This window comes from Phasianus colchicus, chromosome 9 (assembly GCF_987193195.1).
Source record: "Phasianus colchicus chromosome 9, bPhaCol1.hap1.1, whole genome shotgun sequence".
NCBI lineage: Eukaryota > Metazoa > Chordata > Aves > Galliformes > Phasianidae > Phasianus > Phasianus colchicus.
In genome coordinates this window covers 16,081,678-16,103,165 of record NC_143444.1, presented here as the reverse complement: position 1 = coordinate 16,103,165, position 21,488 = coordinate 16,081,678, and the positions used below count along the sequence as shown (strand labels likewise).

Here is a 21,488-nt window from a genome sequence, read left to right as displayed (position 1 = left end):
TTTTCAAAAGGCTGGGGTCTGCTAAGTGACACTATTATTTTACATGCTATGAAAAGACCAGAAAAAGGAGGAACTCACATTTCATGTATCATCTCCTTTTTCCAGTTGAAGCTCTGAACACAAGTAACCAGCATGTCTGTGGTTCTGTGGGTAGCTGGCTGCTCTTTTCTTCTAAGCAAATTTATGTTCCTCAGGCAGTTGATTCCGCTCTGGCAGCTGAATGCTGAGGCAGTAAGTGTTCATTAAATTGCTTGAGAAAGCAGGGGAGAAAAGTATTGCTGCCTCTTACTGGATTGTGTGCTGCAGTGCACGTTTGTACAATACACTGTCTAAATCCCCAGGGTAAAGACACTGTGCGTATCTTCTTCATGCAGAGCAGGGAAGCAGCTGTAGGAGTTGTTGTGATGACTTCTGCTGCTCTGCCAGGGTCTTCTGCTTTCCAGCTATTTCCTGCTGTTGCAGGAAGTGGCTGTGGAGTACACCCAATTGTATTGAAAACATTTTAGTACAGCTACTTCAGAGCCCTCCTCTTGTTTGCCAGGTAACACGTACTGAGTTGAGAGACTTGTGCTTGGAAAAGGAAATGCAGCTTTTCTGTGGTGCTGATCCCTCTTCCTGGTCTGTAGACTGCCAGCACAGATCTGCAGAGACACAGAGCAGGGGGAGAATGTTGAGAGGATGGTGAGCTACGAGAGCAATGGCAGCATTGAGGGCAGGGGTTATCTCAAGCTGCTCCAGCAATTCTGAGTTTGTCCGCGATGTTTTTTTAATGTATTCCCTGGGGCAGCACCATAAAGGCATGTCACAAGAGTTTATTGATGATACCTCACAGTGAGGCTTTCTTCTTGGGTTGTAAGTGCTCTGAGGAAATGGCATGGCCTTTCCCTGCGGAAATCTCCTTCTACAGCACACGCAGCAATGTGCCGTGCAGCCCGCAGTTGCAGCAAAGCTGCAAGCAGGGAGGGCAGGGTTGTTGCTTTGGTTTTACAAGTAATGTATGTTTGATCTGATGTACCGCTGCCAAAAATGGATTTAGCCTTCTTTTGCTTTAGTTGAAGCATGAATTTGTGAAATAATTTATTAATTTGATCAAAATAAAGAAGATTTATTAATGGTTATTTTTTATGACTTGTGAAAAGGGCTCTATCTAAAAAAAAATTCTGTTAGTATTGCTGTCCTATCTGAGGGTTTATTTTCACCTTGGTGTGCTTAGAGGTTATGCATGTGTTTGCCTTTTTGATGAGGTTTTTCCTCGAGATTAGAGTAAGGTGGTACGGTAACTTGACTCATGTCACAGTGATGACTGTCCTGTCCATGTTTGAACTTATTTGGTAACTAATGCATGGATGTCACTGCACAGTGTTGACACTAAGAAAGTGAGTAAGCCTTTGCAGGACTGGGGTTTTAAAACTTAGATGGTCAGTACTACAGACTTCCAATAGATTCAGTAAAGAGGTGAAATACATCTCCCAGTAAGTCAACAATTCAGCTTTATGGATTTGCACCAAAGTCACTGAGATATTGAGAACTAGGATTGAATTTTAGAAGATTCCTCTCTCCTTTTCAGTATATCTGTAGCGTTTTTGAGTATCCTTTTCCCTGCTGACATACTTGACCCAACTCATGTGAAAGGGCTCTTGGCATGCATGTGGTTGGAATGATTGCTGCCTGGTCTTAAGTACAGGTAAAAGGGCAATTGCAGGTACAGGCTGTGAGTTCAGTTAGCTTAATGGTGTCTCTTCTATTACAGATCTTGTAAATTATTGTTTTTGTTTAAAGCTGAAATTCATATTTACTTGAAGAACATGTGAGTCATTCCTTAAAGATTTTGAAGTATTTTACACTAAATTTCTTTTTAAGCACCCTTTGGAAAAAGATGAGACAGGATTGAAGAAAACTATAAGCGTAGCTTTGAAAAGGATGGGCTTTAAAAAAAAAAAAAGTCATGGTTCTTTCAAATATAGAAGTCTTCTGAGTGTATCTAGATTGCCTTTTTTCTTCACACACACAAACAGTGGATTTAAAATGAAAGCTGAGATGTATGTGTGAACCAAGGATCAAAGGAAGTTAGTGTTAAAAAAATACCAAACATCACAGAGCTCATAAGAAAACAAAGACAATTGGCAGCACTGAGGAAATAAAATAATTAAAAGATGGTGTAGTATTGAGTACAGATGTAAATCCATTGGGATTTACATGAAATAGGAATACCAAAGAAGAAAATCAAGGTAATCAGTCTTGTAACCAGTTTTATCAGGCAGATTCCTGTTTTCTTACAGTACTTTGCATGTGTTTGAAGGCACCATGTCTGCACTATGAGGTCTACATGTGCAGAATTCACTGAACAGTATAAACCTTGCACAAAAACTAATGTATGTCAGATTGCATGTTTGTGCTAAAGTCATTTCAGATTGCAGCCATATAATGTAAAAAGCTGGGTGAAACTTCATCCTTTGAGGTTCTTGGTGTAGGTGGAAGACTGAGCCAGACTTGAGCTTGATTAGAGTCACAGACATCACCTGTTGTTGCATTTAGCTACCACTTCCCTATGCTTCCTTCCCTGAGCATAGAAAATATTATTTCTCCATTCTGTTCTATTTGGAAGCAAAGCAGGAAGCTTTGTCAGATGCTGTTCTTGTGAGAATTCTTTTGCTACGAAAAGAAGGTGTGGAAGAGCTTCCAAGTGTGTCGAAATTTATCTGAACTAAGCTTCAAATTCTGAGATTCTGCTCATTAATCAGACCTGCTAAAATACCAAAGCCTTTTTTCTCATTCTTCTTAGTAGCAAGTAAATTATTAACATGTGAGTAAACTTTGTCCTTTTTGTATTTCTCAACCTTGTTAGCTTTTAACTTGGAGAAATTTAATCTTTTATATTTTGAGATCTGACTGAGGCTGTTATAGGTAAGGCAGTGTAAAAGGGAAAAGGAAACACTCACTATATGGATAGAATAAGGCCTATGTTTTGGTATGGAAACCTGATCACTTTTTTTTAATGAAGAAATATACAGACATATATAGATATGAAGTAGAGAATTCCAGTATCCCTCAAGCAGTTCCCCTAGTGGTGAGACAAAAAAAGAAAAAAAAAGAGCAGCAACTGCTTTGCTGGAATTTCCTATTTAAAATAATGTGGTACATTCATATATTCAAATAGAACTTTTCAGCTGTGAAGTTTTGTCAGTGTTCTGAATGAGCTGCAGTGATACCTTCAGGGTTCTTGCAGAGCTGTGATACCTATCTTCAAGGGGTGTATGTGAAGATTTAATAAAGATGTGTTTGTAGATTTTAGCTTCAGCCAGTCACCATCTCTTATCATTAGTTTCTCCTGCAAACTATTAATTTTTGAAGGTAATAAGCTTTGAAGGAGTTGCTTATGAACACAGGATTTGTGCTGTCTGATTGTAACTGCTGATTCTGCTGCCTGAGGAAATGTTTCAGGGTTGGGCCTGCTGCATACATTTGCCTTTCAGTAAAGTAGTTTATGACTATTATGAGTGCTTTTCTTGAGCCCTCTAACATATATTTTTAGCTATTTAGCTAGTGTTAATTGAATTGTGAGTTTTCTTTTTTCTTACAGCATTTGAAGAGGAGTGAGAGAATGGTTTTAAGTTCATTTCCTGTTCTTCCTTTAAATTCCTGAGAGCTGTGCCACTGTTCTCTGTAAATGATTGACGTAAAGCTGAACCTTATAAAGGAGGCAGGAAAATAAAGCTTATATTTGGGATTCATAAGCTAATTGTATGAGGTTATTATTTTGTCTTTCCATTTCAAATATGAGAGACACATCATTTCCCAAAAATGATAGGGGTTAGATTGCAGTGGAATTACAAGCTTTTTCTGCCAAATCATAATTTTAAACATACAACGTGAAATTTCTTTTTTGCATGTTCCAGTTTAAAACAAAACCTGGTCAGTGGGAAAAAGAAAAAAAAAAAAAGGCATCAGTTATCTGAACAAAGTTTAACACTGAATTTGGTCAAATTACAGCAGTGGAAGTAAACAGCAGATCTCAGTTTTGCATGAGAGACTGTCATATTTATTTTTCTGCTTTTAATTTTACCACTAAAGCAGAAATAGCAGATTCATTCCTTCAGGCTAAAATCTTGCAGAAATAAAAGTCTAACAGAAGACTTTGGAGGATAACAGAAGTAACAGAAACTGGAGAGAGGTGTTGGAGGACACGTTCTCAGATGTTCTCTTCTGATATTTTCCGTAGTAGGTTTTTCTAGATATTTTTCCATTACTGAGTGTGTCAAGGTATTCACTGCTGAAGAGTTAAAGCAATCCAATAAAAGTTTTAAACTTGGCTGCTTTCCTTTGGACTAGGGTTAAAGTTCACATGAAGTCAGAAGGAAAACTGGAGTTGTTTTAAGCGTGAAAGGGTGTACCAGCTTAGGTCTTTTCCAAATACTGAAATGATACCATGCTTATCTCCTTAAATAACAGTTTCCAAAACAATTTTGAATTGTTTATTTTTCTTTCCAGAGACAAAAATAGCCCACCACGTCATCCAGTCCTCTCCTCCATTTCAGTTCTTCTTTGCTATCATCTAGGAACTGTTGTAAAAGGCTCGTTTTTAATCACCATACTGAGAATACCAAGGATTGTTCTCTTGTACCTTTATAATATCCTAAAGCAAAAGGTAAGTATATTTCTGTAACACATAGAAATAGTAGTTAAAAGGTGATGTGCAGGAAAAGAAATGTGAAGAATATACTTAAATTTTATATTTTACTCATTTTCCTCAGGAAGAGAACCTTTTTAAGTGCTTCCTTTTTTTTCTCTCAACTCAGATATTTTTAAGAGGAGAAAATACCTGCATTTAAAAAAAAAAAGGAAGTGTTTAGTTTTTATATGTAGATGTTTTTATCACAGGTAAATGAAAAATCCAGATTTGATAGAATATTTAAAATTTTTGCATCATAATTTTTTTTAAAAAGTAAAGGTAAGTAAGAATTGCACTGTTTAGTATAAAATACCTTTTATAAAAAGATATCACAAGGCAGATGAAGTGTTTGTAGTAGAAAATACGTGAAGCAAGAACTATTCTGAGGATTTATATAGGTTCCAAATTGCATCTTTTACAGCATATAAAAATATATCTTGGTTGTTGTTGCTCAAATTCCTGTCTTTCATCCATCTCTGCATCTCTTACCTTCTGCTGAAAACACACCAGCACGGTTAGTTCTGGCAAATAGAATGGGATCTTACGACTGCACAGCTCTGACATCAGAGGAAGATTTAAGCAAAGATTTTAAATATAGGCACTAGGATTCATTGGTTTTCCTCTAGAATACATATCTTGGCCCTGAAGTATATTATGTATAGCTTTGACAGGATATTTACATTGAATTTTGGGTATAGATGGTGGGTGGGTTGTGTTGTGCTAGAAAGAAAACAGAATTGTTTGTATACAGAGGAGGCAGAAGAAGCGGACTTTTTGGGTACGAGTTTTTATAATCTGAATATGTGTCAAAGAACTACTTTGCAAAGAAAGATTATTTTTCTCAGTGGCTGTGTGCTCTAAGCTCCTTTTGGACCAACTGCCAAGAATCCGGCTAGGATATGACATGATAACTGTTCCTGAAGAGGCCAGCTCACGTCCCTGTTCCACAGAAGAATCCACCACAAACCATCATGGCTCCTTCTCTGGCAGGAAGGATAGTCTGTGGCCACTTTCCTTAGCAGCTCCCTGTGCAGAGGGTGGGAGAAGTAGTACTAGAGGGTGGAGAACAGACGCTGCATTCTTCTAGAGCCTCCAGACTTTGTCACCTTTGCAAAAAAACCTCCTGTTTTCTGAGAAGTCAGGGGTCTGCAAGGTCTGCAGGTAAATTTACTGGTGCTTCCTACACAGCAGTCTTCAAGCCAAATAGCAAAATAGTCCTCTGCTCTATTTCTAATAAACAGTATTAAGCAAGACTAATATAGCTGTAGTAAAATCATCTCTCCGGCAAAGCATAGCAGGATTAAAGTATGTGCAGTTTAAAGGAATTATCCTATGAATATTTTCAAGCAGTCTGTGGGGAAAAAAGTTGGGTGGTTCATGGTTTTATCATGGGAGCTTTGGGACATGAGGATTTCATACTGTAACTGGAAGATCTTTGCTTTCCAAAACAGAAGAATATTCTGGTCTTTGAAAAAATAAGGTCAAAAAGACTCAAATATCACTGAACTGAATTTTCTTTTGGTGAGAAAAACAGCCATTTAAAACTGGAATACTACCAGGGCTACCAAGATGTCTCTGTTGTCTCAGTTCTGAGCTCTTGATGGAGATGTGGGAGGTAGAGCAGACACTGAGCTTTTCTCCTCTGCTCTTGGCATTATATTAATGTAGATCAATGGTCTGTTCGAGGGAATAAAAGTCTTTTCCTCCTGTCCTGAATCATAATGCATGCTTAGTTCAACACACATACTTAAACCCTGCCTATTTTTTTTTTTTACATTTGTCCATTCGTGTGCCAGTCATTTCAGAACTGTGAAGGTTTTTTTTTGATAATCAGCAAAAAAAAAAAGTTTAAAACAACCAAACAAAAGGAAAACAAATTGTCTCACTAATCACTGCCAAGTACTGTAAGGGTTACTGACTTGCCTGCCTGTTTTTTTTCTCTGTGCAGCTGTTAGCTCACCAAGCTGCTTACAGCACTTATTTTCTTTCCTGGAGAGGAATCTTCCATGCACAGGAAGGAAAAAAAAAACCACCAAAAAACCCCCCTAGACTCAACTCATCAGTCATTAATAGTGTAGGATCTGAATTAAAAACAATTCCTGTAATCCAAAAGGAAGTATCTGCTGTGTAAGTGAATACTTTGTTGGAAGAGTCAGTCACCTGCAGAGCACGCCTTTCTGAAACAGCAGTTTTATTTCAGTCTAATTCTGTGGCCAGTAACCAAATGTTTCGTTTTATTGCAGGAAAGTACATGTGCAAAGTGCCTGTTGAAGTGCTGTTTCTGCTGGTTGTGGTGCCAGGAAAGTTGCTTAAGATACGTTAATCAGGTACACTCTGTCATCTCTCTGTCACTCAGCCATCTGCACACCTGTTCTATGAACTGTGTGCGTGCTGGCTTCATTCAGCATGACGAAAGCAACATGTGGTGCATGCAAGCCAAAGCTACCTGCTGGCCACCTAAACAAACCAACAAAGTCCTCAAGTGTTGATAAAGGTTGTTTGTCAGCTTGTTGTCTCCGTGATGCTTTGTGGCATGCAAGGTTGCTGAGGCGTTTAGAAAACTTGTTAATACAGCTTGAGATGACCCCTCATAGGGTCACCTGCTGTTTCTGAAGGTAAGAAGATTAACATCTTGTTGAGTTGTGCCAGGGGGACTGCTGAAACGTCCGGGTGGAAGGAAGCAGTGAAGAAGTAAGAAACCCACCTGGAGATGTGCCCTTAAACTGGACGCAGAATTTTTCACCTGAATGTCCCTATTGAAAAAAATGGAACTCGTGGCTGATTTGTTATCGATATACCTGGGAATATAATCTAAGATGGAAAAAACAGATTATATAATATTCTCTGTATTTGAAAGACATCTTTGTCTTGTTAGCAGTTTTGTTTCAGTAGGGTTTTTATTGGAAATAGATGATTTCTAAAGTGCAGCAGTTTTTCAGACACTTGATTCCTACTCTTTCCTTCCTGATCCTTTTCTGCAAGTGTATATACTTTTCCAACCTCTATATACATCATTGTAAATAGCCAGTTTTTATCAGTCCCCTTTTGTTATCTCTGGTGGCTGTGGTATTATTAATGTGACAAGGAATCAGATGTTCATGCTGATTTGTAACTCCGTATCTGCTGCTTTCTTTGTTCTCATTGCTGAGAACAGTAGTGCAGTAAACAAGACGATGCCGATAAAGGGTCTGACTTCTCATTCTAAAGTAGGTGCATAAATAAAGCCTACTCTTGGACAACCATGAAGAGAACATTTTTCACTTAGTTCAACCTAGATTAAGTAAGTATTTGTGCAGTAAAATCTCTGCTTCCAGCTGATGAATTTTCCAGACTTACATTTTTTAGGTAGATCTTACGGTCACCAAGTTGGTGAGGAATCTCAGAGTTCGTTTTGACTCCAGGCTTTCCATTTATAGTCACCCTTTCCCCTTGGCTTCCTGCCTTCCGGAGAGATAGCCAGCATCATAGCATTTACTTTCTCCAGCTGTTGTATGCAGTGTGTTTGTTACAAGGAGAATTAATTACTGTAACGTACTTTCTTTTGTTTTGGAAAGCTGTATTGTAGCTCTTGTTCCCTTAAAAGATTTCCTGTTTCCTAATCTATTGTAGGCAAATTTCTGTTTTTATACAGGTCGTGATTTTTAGTGTAATAATTATAATACTGTGTTTGCTGTTAGATAATTGTTTGCTTCAATGTCTTTTTGGCAAAGATGATCATGTTTTGTGTGCTGAAAATTGGGCAATTTGAGAGACTAAAAGTGAGAGCATTTTGTAAGATTTTAAGAGAAATTTTATCAGTATGAAGGGGTAATATTATTCTCAAGTTATTGCGTTTCGTAGAGTAATTGGTGGTTTTGTTTTTTCTATAAAGAATTTCCTTAAGCCTGTTTAAATATCTATGTATTGACTAAGAGTGAAGATTTTCGTTTACAGAGGGGAAAAAGCCCAACAACCATGGCTTTAAGAAGCTTAACATATAGCTTGATTAATGGAAGGTGTGAACTTCAGAGCTCTCACTGAGATCAATGACAGCTTGAAATTTCACATAGCTGTTGAATGGGGACGTGAGGGCAGGACTTTTGGGGCTTTTAAAAATTGCTTGTACGCATTTCTAACACGTTGAACATACTTTTAAGTTTGGATTTTGATTTTGTTTGAATTGAAATAATAGAAATTCAGAACAGCTGTTACAAAAGCTGGTCCAAAGCTCAGTGTGTGTATTAGCATTCCTTACTGCGCTTTTGCCTTTTATCCCGCTATTATATTCTCCATTGTAATAAGCATATAATTTCCTTGAAAGGTTTTTGGTGGTGTTTTTTTTCATTGTTGTTGTTTTGTTTTAAGGAAAAGAGAAGCCTTCCTCTTCACTTCTGCAGTATTTTCTTCAACCTGTTGTTAGATTGCTTAGATGATTTCAATTCTTTCTGCTCCTTCATTCACAAATTTAATCAAGATTAAACAGAGCCCCTTGTTTCCCCTCTGGGAAACTTGCAGATGAGAAACAGGTGTTGGGGGAAGTAGCACTGGTGACAGTCTGTGAGCTTCTTCCTTCCCGTGTGTTATCAACCAAGTGCTGCATTATGATGTTGTCAGAGGGACAGTGTGCCATTTTTCAGGTGAGATGTAACACAAACTTTTAATTGAGTCTGAAGCAACTCCTGTCCAGGCTCGGATAGCTTGTGTTCAGCTCCCTTGCAATTAAACTTGAGTGGAGCTGAAGAGGTCTCTGTTGTGATCTTTGTGTTATACAGACATTGCGCTGGATGCTGACCGATACCATGTTTCCAATGGCTGTGGTTGCAGGAGGGGTAATGCGTCCTATTCCGATTGCAGCGTGGGTAATTACATTCTGCCTTCCTAATTTTCTTTTGGATTTGCAACTGGATCCTGTGCTAAACTGTGGTGTCAGGTTGCTATGTGCTGTTAAACAGTTCACTCCTTAAGCTGTTCCATTTCAGTCATGGGCAAAGTGATTCATGTGTGTGTATAATCCATTAGTAGCAATTGTAAAGCACTCTGGGTTCTATCTGGATGAAAAGTGCTTTGTGAATATAAAGTCATTATCCTTACTTGACAGTTCTGTTTGCCAACACTTGTCAGAATTACCACAGATTTTTCATCTTCTGGCTCTGATGGTTTCAGTATGTTCCAGATAAATATATCCAATCATCTCGAGTAAAATCTGGGAGACTGAAACTTCTCTTCCACAAAAAGAATATTCTGTTTTCTTTATGTGGTTTGGGAGCTACAAGGTCTGTCTGTCTCCTGCTCCCTTGAATTGTTGTGGCAAAGGCTTAACTTTCGATACATCAAAGTGGTCACTTTTTTTCTTTACAGCCTTGTTGGAATGAATCTATATATATTTAACAATATATTTCAGGGTGATTCTGCTTTTCTGTGTCTGTTTTGGGTTCATCTGCAGCCAGTTGGCAGGCAGCAGTTCCAAAGTGCAGCACATGGATTTCTGAAGGAGTTGCTGAGCTGTATGTGGTTTCTCTGTTTTCTTCAGTACAATTACTTGCTGTGCAGCCTTCCGGGCCCCGCGGTAGCCGTTACTGATGAACAGTAGTGACAGCCTGCTTTTGCTGGAACTGAGACCTGTCACTGATTCTGAAAGCCAGCAAAAGTCTAGTTTAAAAAAAAAAACAACAAAAAACACCAAAACAAACAACCAGAAGTATATCTGTCTAACAGTCATATAATTATGGCAGCTAATTCTCTTAAACATTGAATGTAAGCCTATTGAGAGGTTGTGTTTAAGTGCCTTCTGGAGAAATGACCTAGATAAAACCAAAATTCAGGCATGCTAATGTAAGTACAATTCTTCTGTGCGCTGCCAAACACATTGTGCCTCACCCCATCAAATACTTTTTTCCTCCCAAAAACAATACCTCATTTTAATATTACTGGCAAAATTTCCTCTAGGTATTAAGCTAAATTTTCAATCATCTTTAAAATATTGACTAAAATTGGCTAAAACATTCATCTTCATGAAATCTTGTTTCAAATATGTTTGTTTTCCCACTAGAAACTTCATGTATGCGGTAACAGGAGATAAATACCATAGGTCTTTACTTTCTCCGTGGAGTGGCCCATGTGGGGGAAGTAGCTGGATGAGAATTACCTGTTTTTGCTTTGATGTCTTGAGTTGAAGTGGAACCCAGGTGCAGCAGTGGGATGCTGCAGGAGGGAACACCCTCCAGGAGAAAGTTGTGTTGGTTGTACCCACTGAAAGACAGCTATGGGGGGAGTACATGACAGAGTAGAAAACAAAGAAAATTGAAAGATGAGATGTTTTTCAGCAAGTCCAAACGGCAAATGTAACATAGAATGTAAATAATGGAAAGTTGGGCTTTCTTGACTATTGGGCGAAATTAAGAGGCTACTGTGTGGTTTCTTATAGATGGTGATTAGCCTAAGAATCAGTATAACCTTTTCTATGTTAGCTTCATGTTTACTGGGGAAGTGATGGAATAGAATATTCAGCGTGTGCTGGTCAAGTACAGGGCAATAGCCCCGTGGCTGCAGAAGTGTCAGATTCAGTCCTAGGGGAGGTATGGGATTAAGTACTGGTACCAGAAAGAGGGATGAATGCCACTGTACAAGTTGCTGGTTATGTAGCCAGACTCATCTCACAAGATGGGACTAGAATATATTGCTGTGTCTACTCTGACAAATAAAGGGTAAGAGCAAGCACATTTGCTGTCTCTCATTGCATCAGGAAGAGAAACAGCAAGTTAGGGTAAAAGCCAAGATGAGATCGGCAGAAGAATGAGTAGTTGTGAACTGTTCATCAGTAAATATTGTCTGGAAATTGGAAGAAGGATCCTGAGGACTAGAGGGATAATGGTCTGGAATAGCTCCAAATGTACGGGCTGGGAGAGGGAACAGCCCTACGTAGTTTAAAGAGGGAATTTTCCACTTAATATAAGAAATCATGTAGCATGATAACCTGAAAAACCAGGGACTGGAGTGGCTGATTGTCCGCTACAGGTTTTCATGTCTTCATCCCTCCAGTGGGGTCTCACAGGCCCACATTGCTCTAACTTCCTTTCTCCATCTGAGAGCCATGATACAGCTGTCTCACTGGCTCACCAATGGCTTGTACAGCAGCCACAAATGTCATTGTCACTTGCTAGCAATAGATTTTGTTTTCTGAGGGGATTCCTACGGCAGCTGTGACATTTGCAGGCTAGGACATGTAAAAGCTGATCTTGAGCTGCATGGCATTGTACTGGCTGTAGGTAGTCAGGGCGGCCCCCAAGAGAGTTGGCAGCAACAAGAAGATTGGATCAGCCTGAAAATATCAGTAGAGCAGAAAAAACTGAAATGGGATGTGAGACCAGCATGTCTCCTGCCTCTTTTTTAAGAGGATTCTGTTGCTATGGCAATCCTGTCTTTCCCCAAGCTCATTTTATTAAAGAAAGTCCTGGAATGGAAGACTGAATTCAGCTGTTACACAAAGTAGCAATTATTTGGAACAATCAGGGAACTTATGGCCTGTATCTAAGCCACAGGGCTTTCTCATGAAGTTGGTGGGTCAGTTTTTCCAAGACCCTTGACATTCTGTGTTATGAAGCACAGAAGGATATATTCTTTAAATAGTTTTTTTTTACATAGTGTGGTATTTGGAAATATGTAAACATTCGCATTCCTTATTTATTCATTCCGACACTGAGAAACCAGTGTCTAGTTCCCAGGCTGCAGGCCAGAAGGGGCTTCTGTTCTTCACAAAGTTGATGATACAGTACCAACTTCCTGGTGCAAGGATGAGGACTGTTATTAACCCATAGTCTCCCACGCTTGCCGATCCATGGTACGCTGTCAGTCCCATTACCACTTGCTTGTCTCTGCAGGAGAAGCTGCCACTCTGAAACAATAGCAGGATTTAGTTATATGACAGTTGCATTGGGCCACACTGAACCTGTGCCTAGCTTGGTGTCCTGTCTCCAACAGTGAGTGGAGTGCAGAGATAAGAGAGTGTTGTTCCCAGTGCAGTTTCTGAATTTGTTTCTGGCCTAGAAACTTTCCGAGCTGAGTGTAGTTTCTGTGTGTTTAAAACCTCTCAGAGATTCCTTTTCTCTGAACTTTCCACCTCTCCCTTGAACTCATGGGAATTACTTGCAGTTAGAGCATCCTTTGGCCAGGAGCTCACATCTTGCAGACTGCAGTGAGAAGAGCTATCATCTTTTTCCAGATTTGGTTCCTGCTGCTTTATGTGGTGCCTGCACTCTGCTCAGTCTGTGTATTAGAAGAAACAATGAGCATCTAATCCCACCTACCCTCTCCATGTTTCTCATGCTTTTGTAGTCCTCTTACCACATCCTTCTTCAGTCATCTCTTTTCCAGACAGCAGAGTCTGGTGTACTCAGTACTTCCCCAGACAGAAGACATTCCATACCTTTTGGATCATTCCTGCTGCCCTTCTCTCAAACATTTCCAATTCCATTAAAGCTCTTGTGCTTGGGGAAAGAGAATACAACAGCAGGGAAAAAAACCAGCACATTTTTAATAGTCTGTTTCTAAATGATAACAGGCTCTTAGCTGATGGTGCTCTGCCACTTTAGCCTTCTCAGCTGTCATTTTTTTGCAAAGAATGGGTTGCTGTACGTGGCCTGCGATACAAAGGCTGCTCTGAAAGTAATGCCTCCTATGTTGTTATGTTGGCTTACGATGTCAGAGATGGATATTGGTGGTACAGCAGTAGAGGCTGAACCTTCCCACCCATATTCCATTATATTTCGTTGCCGTGTGATGAATGGCAGCAGAGGGGCAGTCTGGCAAAATGGGATCTGCTACGAAAGTGCATATGAAGCAAAGGTGTGTCATTGAATTTCTCCATGAGCAAAAAATGGCACCCCTTGACATTCATTGACTTTTGCTGAACATTTACAGAGACCACACAGTGGATGTGAGCACAGTGAGGCAGTGGGTGGTGTGTTTCAGCTGTGGTGGCAGTGACAGTAGGTGCAGATTGTTATGAGCATGGCATGCAGGTTCTTGTTCATCAGTGGTGAAAACACATAGCTAGTGATGGTAAGTAACTATGAGGAAAAATAGTGTTTTGAAGCTGAGAATTTGCTCTGCCAGGTAGTGCTATTGTGTTCTATGTAATTTTCTTGGAAATATGATGCATTACTTTTGGAGCAGCCTACATTGAAAACAAATGGGGTATATAAACTTCTTAGTCCAAAGTACAAAATGATTTGCAAATACCGGGACTAGCTTTTGCATGTTAGTTATTTCTTGGTGGGTTATGATGAGAAATCATTTCTGCTGATTGCTGTGCAACTCTGAGCTTGTAATGGAAATGTATTTTTCCCTTAAAGGCAGAGGTCGCTTAGTTGAATCTTCAGCTTTTACTAGTAACACTCTTATTTCACCCATGCCAGTGTCTAGTTTTGCAGCCTTCAGGTACTTCCTTCATTTCTGTGTGTCTTCTGTAATGCAGGCTTACTACCTGCTCGGCTGTTAGGAGTGATTGAGACGTGTATGATCTGTTGAGGTGGTAATTGTCTTAAATGCCATTTCTTGTTACCTGGTTTGTAAATCACAAATGCCTATGCAGGCAGTATTTGGTCTCCAGAATTGTTTTCCAGTTTTTCCAAGATAACTGTTCTAGTTAATAAATATCAGAAATTCTTTTCGTTGCACATTCCTCAGATACCGAAGTGGCTAATTCCAGAATGCAAACAAGTAGTTATTTATTTAAAGCTTGGAAGCAGTGTTTGTACAAGTGCACATGCATTTTTAGCATTCTTTCTTAATTTTTAAACGTAATTTATTTATTTTTCTATGTATAAAATACAGAATCTCTAATTAATTGGCAGAATGCACGCTGAACTCACTGGATCGGGATCTGTTTTGTGAATTCAGTTCTTATGGGACAGAAACAAACCTACAAAACCCATTTTTCAACTCTTGATTTCCTGTCTGCTAATGGAGGTGCTGCAACAGACTTAATTCAGTGTTATAGGTCTGACCATGCTTGAAAAATGTGGGGACAGCTGCAGACAGACAATGGAGGGGAGCAGCATCAGTGTAAATGGAAGTCAGTGTAGAAAGCAATTTTTTTGTGTTTAGAAAAGAAGTGAAATTGCTTGTTTGGACAGATTTTTATGCAAATATTTGTTTCTGTAGAGCTCAGAGGAATCTTTGTGTTTCTTTTTTATTTTTTTATTTTTTCTCTAGGAGTAGATAAAAAATCTATGGTTCTTATTTGCACTATTTCCATCTATGGGGGCACGAGCTGCCATCCCAGTACAATGTTTACAGAATGTCACTGCTTAATATGCTCTTTGTTTGGCTTACTAATCAGAGGGAAAAAATCCTTTGTTACATATAAAATAAATAATGTTCAAAATGAAGATACAAAGCATCTTTGTGTTTAATTTCTTTGTTTCTCTGTAATATTTTAAGGTACAGTAACGTTAGTATAGCTTTGCTACATTACAGAGTATTACAGAAATTGGGTAAAAGTGGACCCTGCAGAAGTAATTTTCTCTGCCTTGAAATATCTGAAGCTATTTTATATTTTGATTTATAAGTAAGAAAAAAGATATATATATATATATATATATTTTTTTTTAACAATAAGTGTTTTATAGTAGGCCAATGCTCTTTCATCAAACCATTTTTTTCCACTGCCAGTTGAAGCAAAAAATAATCTTAGGACTTCAGTACATGTCAGGGTGCATAAATTCCTTCAGAACCATAATCCCGTGCACGCTGCAGTTCTTAATGACCATACACTGTGGTTCTTACTGACTGTAACTATTCTTTTGTGTTATAATCCACCTTCTAATACTTAAGAGAAAAAGAAAACTATTCCTAAAACATGCTGGCAAAGTCCAGCTAACCTTTTGGGTGTCTCAAGCGCTGTTTTTCCTAGCTCGTATTTTGGATGCTATTTCAAGACCTCATTGAGAAGTTCTGTAAATGGAACAGATACGTCCTGTTATACAGAGCAGGTGCTAAAATAATCCAAGATGGTCACCCCCCGTCTTGGCAATTTTCCTTATAGAATTCCCCATACTAAAAAAACATGAGTGCTCCCCAGTCTGCTGTAATTGTTATTTTTTGTGATGTAAGACTTGCCCAGCTAGTCCATAGTCATTTAACTGCTCTTTTACAGTCATTGTCACAGTTCTTGTTCATGGAATGATTGTATTTTATGGCTGTGGCCATAAGCTTGAATTTCAGTAGTGTGTGGATAGTCTAAAAGGGTCGTGGCTTTAATCAACTTTTGAATGACTTGGTAACTACTTAGCTAGACTCTTCTACTTACGTAGGCTGTCAGCAGTCTTGGGAATAGATTCACAGAGAAGAAGTAAGTTGAGATAGCGTGACTTCTGATAAGTGTTTTGTGGTCATTTTTATTATCAAAAATTAGGGCAGAGAACCTGGGGGTGTTTTAAAATAAATTGGTTAAAGGTAGATTTAGAAACTATTTATTTATGTTCCAGCATTTGCAAATAGTGGAAATGATGTAGAAAAAGAGTTTGAAGTTAGAACTTAGTTACCTGAAATAAAATTGTCATATTATTCAAAATAGCTCTTTGTATTCATAAAGTCAGTATTTCCAAATCATGTTTCAGAGTTTTAATTGTGTTGAAGTAAAGCCTAGATTGAAAGCATCTTTCCTCTCTCATTGCTTTGTCTTCTCTCATTTTAGCATGTGTACACAACTACTGCCATAAATGGGACAAATTTTTGTACTTCAGCAAAGGATGCTGTCTTCATTCTGGCGAAGAGTTCTGCTGAACTTGCATCCCTTAGCTGTTTTGGAAATTTTATCATATTTCTAGGAAAGGTAGGAGTAAAGAAAGTGCTCTTCTGTAAGAACAAAGTGAAAAATCAGGGCCTCATTCCATTTCTGTATATCGGAAGTAAATAAGGTCTGTTTTTGTTGAACTCGGTGTTAATGCTCAAAGCTGAGTTTGGGAGAGAAAGTAATGTTTGAGGAACTTAATCCTTTTTATAGCCCTTACTGCTATTTGTGTGTGCTGTAGTAGTGTCCTTGGCACCACTCTTGTATTTCTATTGCACAGAGCGTTTGGTAAATGTACAGTAAAAAGTTGGCTCTGCCCTATGAAATACACACACTGAATTGAATGCAAAGTGTGATAATTACGTGATGCCAGAACCTGCACAGCCATTTCCCAGATGGATGTACTGTTAAAATATCAGCTGTAATTTGCCTGTTGGTTTTGATAGGCCTTTTTTTTTTCTTATTTGTTGTTTTTCCTTAAAACATTACTATGTGACTAACAAGGCTGTATTTCTTTCTTGATGCCCCTTACAGGTTTTTGTTGTATGTTTTACTGTTTTTGGAGGATTGATGGCATTTAACTACCACCGGGAGCTGCAAGCTTGGGTAGTTCCTCTGTTGCTGGTTGGATTTTTTGCCTATTTGATGTCCCACAGCTTTCTGTCTGTGTTTGAAGTGACACTGGATACCATGTTCCTCTGCTTTGCTATTGATATGGAAACAAATGATGGATCTGCGGAGAAGCCGTACTTTGTGGACCAGGAACTGCTGGTAAACTTCAGTGATGACAGCAAAGATACTTGCTTCTAAGCTTTTGGGGAGTTTGTCTTTCCATGGGGTCTAGTAATCTGACCCTCATCCCATACTATTTCCTTTCCAACACCTTAGATCAGGGTGAACTCAGGGATGCAAATTATATATGAATGTATAAACATAAGTAAATGAACTCCCAGTGGTCCCTCCGTGCTATGATCTGCTGCCTTTTGATTGATGCTGTAGTTTTGAGCAAACTTAATTCAAACTTGAGTCATTCTTCATCCATGCACAGATTCTTATGCCAAAATACCATACTGGATCTCTTGATTACATCCTTCTGCTGTAGGCTGGTTGTTCTGCCTCTTACTGTGATAATTACTGTGGTGTATTACAAGCTTTCCACGGAGAATTATTACAAGCTCATAGTGATGAAGAGCTTTAGTTAACAACTGTATCTGAAGCATTTGAACATACACTTGCCATTATTTTCATATGATGAAAATATTAGAAGAGACAGAAGTTTTTTTTTTCCTTTCAACTGTTTTGGCAGTTGTCTTTTTCTTCATGAACCATGTGACAAAATCTTGGTGATTCATGAAAAATTCCGCAGCCAGAACAGTTCATATGATGTGAGTCTTCTGGATGGATTTCTACAGAAAAGCATTAAAAGAACTGGGTGGTTTTTTTTTGTTGTTGTTTGCTTTTGTTTTTAATGCTGCTCTTAGATTCCTGTAATGTTCCTAGATTTTCGTTTAAAAACAAACAAAAAGGAACCAAAAGGCAGCCTCAAGATATGCTTAACCCTTTTTACAGAGGAAAGCAGATAGATCTTTGGCCTTGATTCAGAACAGTGCTTAAGCAAATGTCCTGAATAGGAATATCTTACTTAATGGAAAACTCTGAAGCCTTGACCTTTGTTCTTCTTCCCTTTCTTTTGCCAAATGCTAGAATTCTTCTTAAGACAATTCTCCTTCATGAAACAGAGGCTTTCCTTTCTCCAAAAAAGTTTTAAACTTTTTGGTAGCTTTTCCTTAACCCTGGTCTGAATTCCCTATAGTTAGCCATGCCCTGGAGTCTGGGGTGAGGAGAAGACTTCCCGCAGGGGTGAACAGCCTTCCCAGCAGGGATGGCAGTATATATAGCCTTGTATGGAAAAACTGGGGGCAGCACGTCCAAACTCCTCCTCATTGCATAATTAGGAGCACGTTGTTCACACAGCCTAGAACTTGGAGTTTCCCAACACATGAAGGCACTGACATGCGACATCTGTGTTTCAGTTGGGTGATAAACATCTGGGGGTGGAAGGGAGGCTCTGCTGGTGGGCGGAGAGCTGGAGAGTGGTTCAGATGAACAAGGAGTCCCTGTTACTGCGGCAGGAGAAGTAGTGGGGATTCTTGATTCATTCTCCTCAGCTGCTTTCACCACCCTTGCTGCCCTGCCCCTGCAGTCCCTCCCAGTATTGCTGTGTCATCCAGCTAGTTGCATAGTCCCAGGTTAATTATCTTCCTTTACAAGATGATTGTGTTTTTTTTTTTTTTTTTTTAAGTAATTATTATTTTTTAAATAATGGTTTGAATTCCCAAATGATCTCACCCTGCTTTCTCTTTGTAGATGTTTGTGAATCAAAACAACAAGCTAACAGACAGGCAAAAACACAGAAGCATGAGACGGGACAGTGAAGATGGGACAGAGCTTCAACCCATGGTGAGGCAGGAGTGCAAGCTGGGAACTTGCCTGCCAGCTGATGTGCTTGTCTTTGTGTCCTGAGAATAGATGTAGACTGTTACACATGTTTTCTGATGCCTCACAGCAGCCATCGTGCTGTATCCCTCTCCCAGTTTTCCTTCTGTTGCTTCCCTCTCTCAGGAAACCCTCTGCCTGGTACATAATGATGGATCAAACGTTTGTACTCATCTGTCTTCCATTCCCACTCAGTGTGCCCAGCAAAGGATGAGAAAAATGAGACAACAGCAAGGGGGTGGGAGGGCAATGCTATTTGGGTAGTCCTTCATGTGTCTGCTGTAAGACAAGCCAAACAGCAGCAGGCCACTTGATTTCATGCTAGGAACGTTCAAGTTCTAGAACTCTAATATTAGAGCTTAAATGGCTTTCCTCCCCAGGACAAGACATGCCACTCGGTCCCCCCACCCCCTTCGTTTTCTAGTAGTGTCTATATTTGTTTCCTCTCTTTTATGCTGGTGTAAAAATAACAAGATGCTAGAAGGGAGCACTGCCCTTCCCCCAGGCTTGGGAAGGTCCTGGGAGTAAAGTTCACTGACATCTGAGAAGCTGCAAATTGCCCAAGCTGAGGAACTGCCCCAACTAGTTCAGAATTTGGGGTGATCTCAGCCTCTCAGTGCTATAGAAAGGGATAGCTGTACTTGTTCTTTTCATTGTTTGGGTCTGTTTTTGCATTCTTCAGTAATACTTTACCAAGCACAGAAACTGGGGAGCTTCTGATCCCTTAAGAGAGGATTGAAGATGTCAGACACAAAAGAACCATAATTATTTTCCCAGTTTACTTTTACAGACATATAAATGAAGTTACAGGACTACACATTACTTGCCTACTTTTTTCTCTCTTTGTAGACTTGAATGGGAAATGCACTGGGAAGTACTAAAGCAGATCAGCAAGAGCAGAAACAGTGGCAGAAAAAAAGTGAATGTTACCAACAACCCAGGACAAAGTAACAGTTCTGTAAATCTCTGCTGTGCCCTCTGCACTGGTGAAATGACAGTCTGTTTGCATGAATGATGCATTTTGTGTCAGCGCATCTGATTTTTTATTAATAGTGTTGTTACAACAGTGTATGAAAGTTGTTAATAAACAAATTTCTTTTAAGTTTCTATGCCATCTAACTTAAGTACAAAATTGACAGGTCTCAGAGCTGCTCTTTTTATCTTCGTGGTGTGTCATTTAATGTGGATTTGTTTTTAAATTTTGTAGTTGGACTGTGTCTATAAACCAATTTTATGGAGTCCACCTTGTTCTGGGCAGGGGGGTTCTAGGCCTTATTCAGTTGAGCATGATTGTATTCTTTCTTCTAAAACTTCTTTAACTGTTGAAGAGAGGGTTGAGGTAGGAAAATTACTTGAACTGGGGATTTCAGCGTAGTGCACATCAGTGTAGGAAGTAAGACACTGCTGCAGGTAAATGACTCATAAATGGTCTATAATGGTCTAGTAACAGAATAGCTTGCTAAACCTTTGATAAGGCACAGCTTGGGAGTGACACACAGAAAAGTAAAGCTCATTGGTGGGCTGAATGCCAGATCTGTTTTCATCTGGATACTTCGTCTGATCTGCTGCTGAAAAGAGTTGCCTGCCAGGAGATGCTCAGTAATACTTGCTTCTGATTCCTCTAATATGAGCCGCTTCAGCAAGTCAAAGGATAAGGGATAGATGATGAGAAGGGAAAAGGAAGATTAATTACTTTCTAGCTGTTAGGTTAAGTTGGATGGGGCCCTGGGCAATCTGAACTAGTACTTCATCTAGGGGCTGGCAGCCCTGCTGGTGCAAGGGGGTTGGAACATGGTGATCCTTGAGGTCAGGCCATTCTATGATTCTGTGATTTTAAACACTTGGGTACTTCTGGTGCTTGTGGATACTGAATGAACAATAACTCTGCATTGTTGAGAAAGCATACAGATATGGTACTACAGAGGGACAACCTTTCTTCTTCCACAGTAAGATTATTTCCAAGTAACGGTGTCTGCACAATGTAAAAATGTTTATCAATATACAAAGCAGATGGGCTTTGAAGCTAGAAAAATCAGTTACTACAGAATGGAGTTTTCTTCTGTTTGTATTTGATGTTATGCTGCATGTTTTAGCTCTTGACTTGGAAATGTGCTGAATGATGGAAGAAAGGAGGGGGACATTTTTAGAAATGTATCTCCATTTATAGATAATCTATATTGTGGATAATCTCTAAATGATTTCCAGTCTCAGAGGTTCTTTGGTTCTATTCATTGCAATTATTGATTCACTATCACTGCCTCCAGTGCAGCCACTGGGTGGAGAAAGGACTTCTAGATGCTTACTAAGTTTGTTTTGCTTTTTAAAGAAGGAAGTTAATGAATTTCCCAGTTAAATTGTATTTGAGTGTATTTCATTTAAGCAGTGTTGTAGCTTAAGTTACAGCTGTGACAATCTCACGTTTTCAGTTGTGGTTTCAGAGGACAGTTCAGAATGCATACCTTTTAACTAAATTAGTCCTTTTAATTAAAATAGCTTTCAGGTGTGACACGAGACTTCCTAATCATACACATTCTGCTAGTAATTATGTCAACA

At 39.1% G+C, this 21,488-nt stretch overlaps 1 protein-coding gene across 3 annotated transcripts in view; it reads left to right on the top strand.

The window, feature by feature from the left end:
- The window catches only part of SLC44A3 (solute carrier family 44 member 3), an 89,386-nt gene extending 69,349 nt beyond the window's left edge, over positions 1–20,037 (top strand). For all 3 annotated transcript variants that reach the window (XM_090146316.1, XM_031614761.2, XM_090146315.1), the window contains 6 exons: positions 4,489–4,645; positions 6,913–6,996; positions 16,344–16,481; positions 16,974–17,210; positions 18,807–18,899; positions 19,785–20,037. In XM_090146316.1, the coding sequence (XP_090002442.1) occupies positions 4,489–4,645; positions 6,913–6,996; positions 16,344–16,481; positions 16,974–17,210; positions 18,807–18,899; positions 19,785–19,790 (715 nt within the window). In that variant the 3' untranslated portion in view covers positions 19,791–20,037. The remainder of the gene's footprint in view (positions 1–4,488; positions 4,646–6,912; positions 6,997–16,343; positions 16,482–16,973; positions 17,211–18,806; positions 18,900–19,784) is intronic.
- The last annotated feature ends 1,451 nt before the right edge of the window (positions 20,038–21,488 follow it).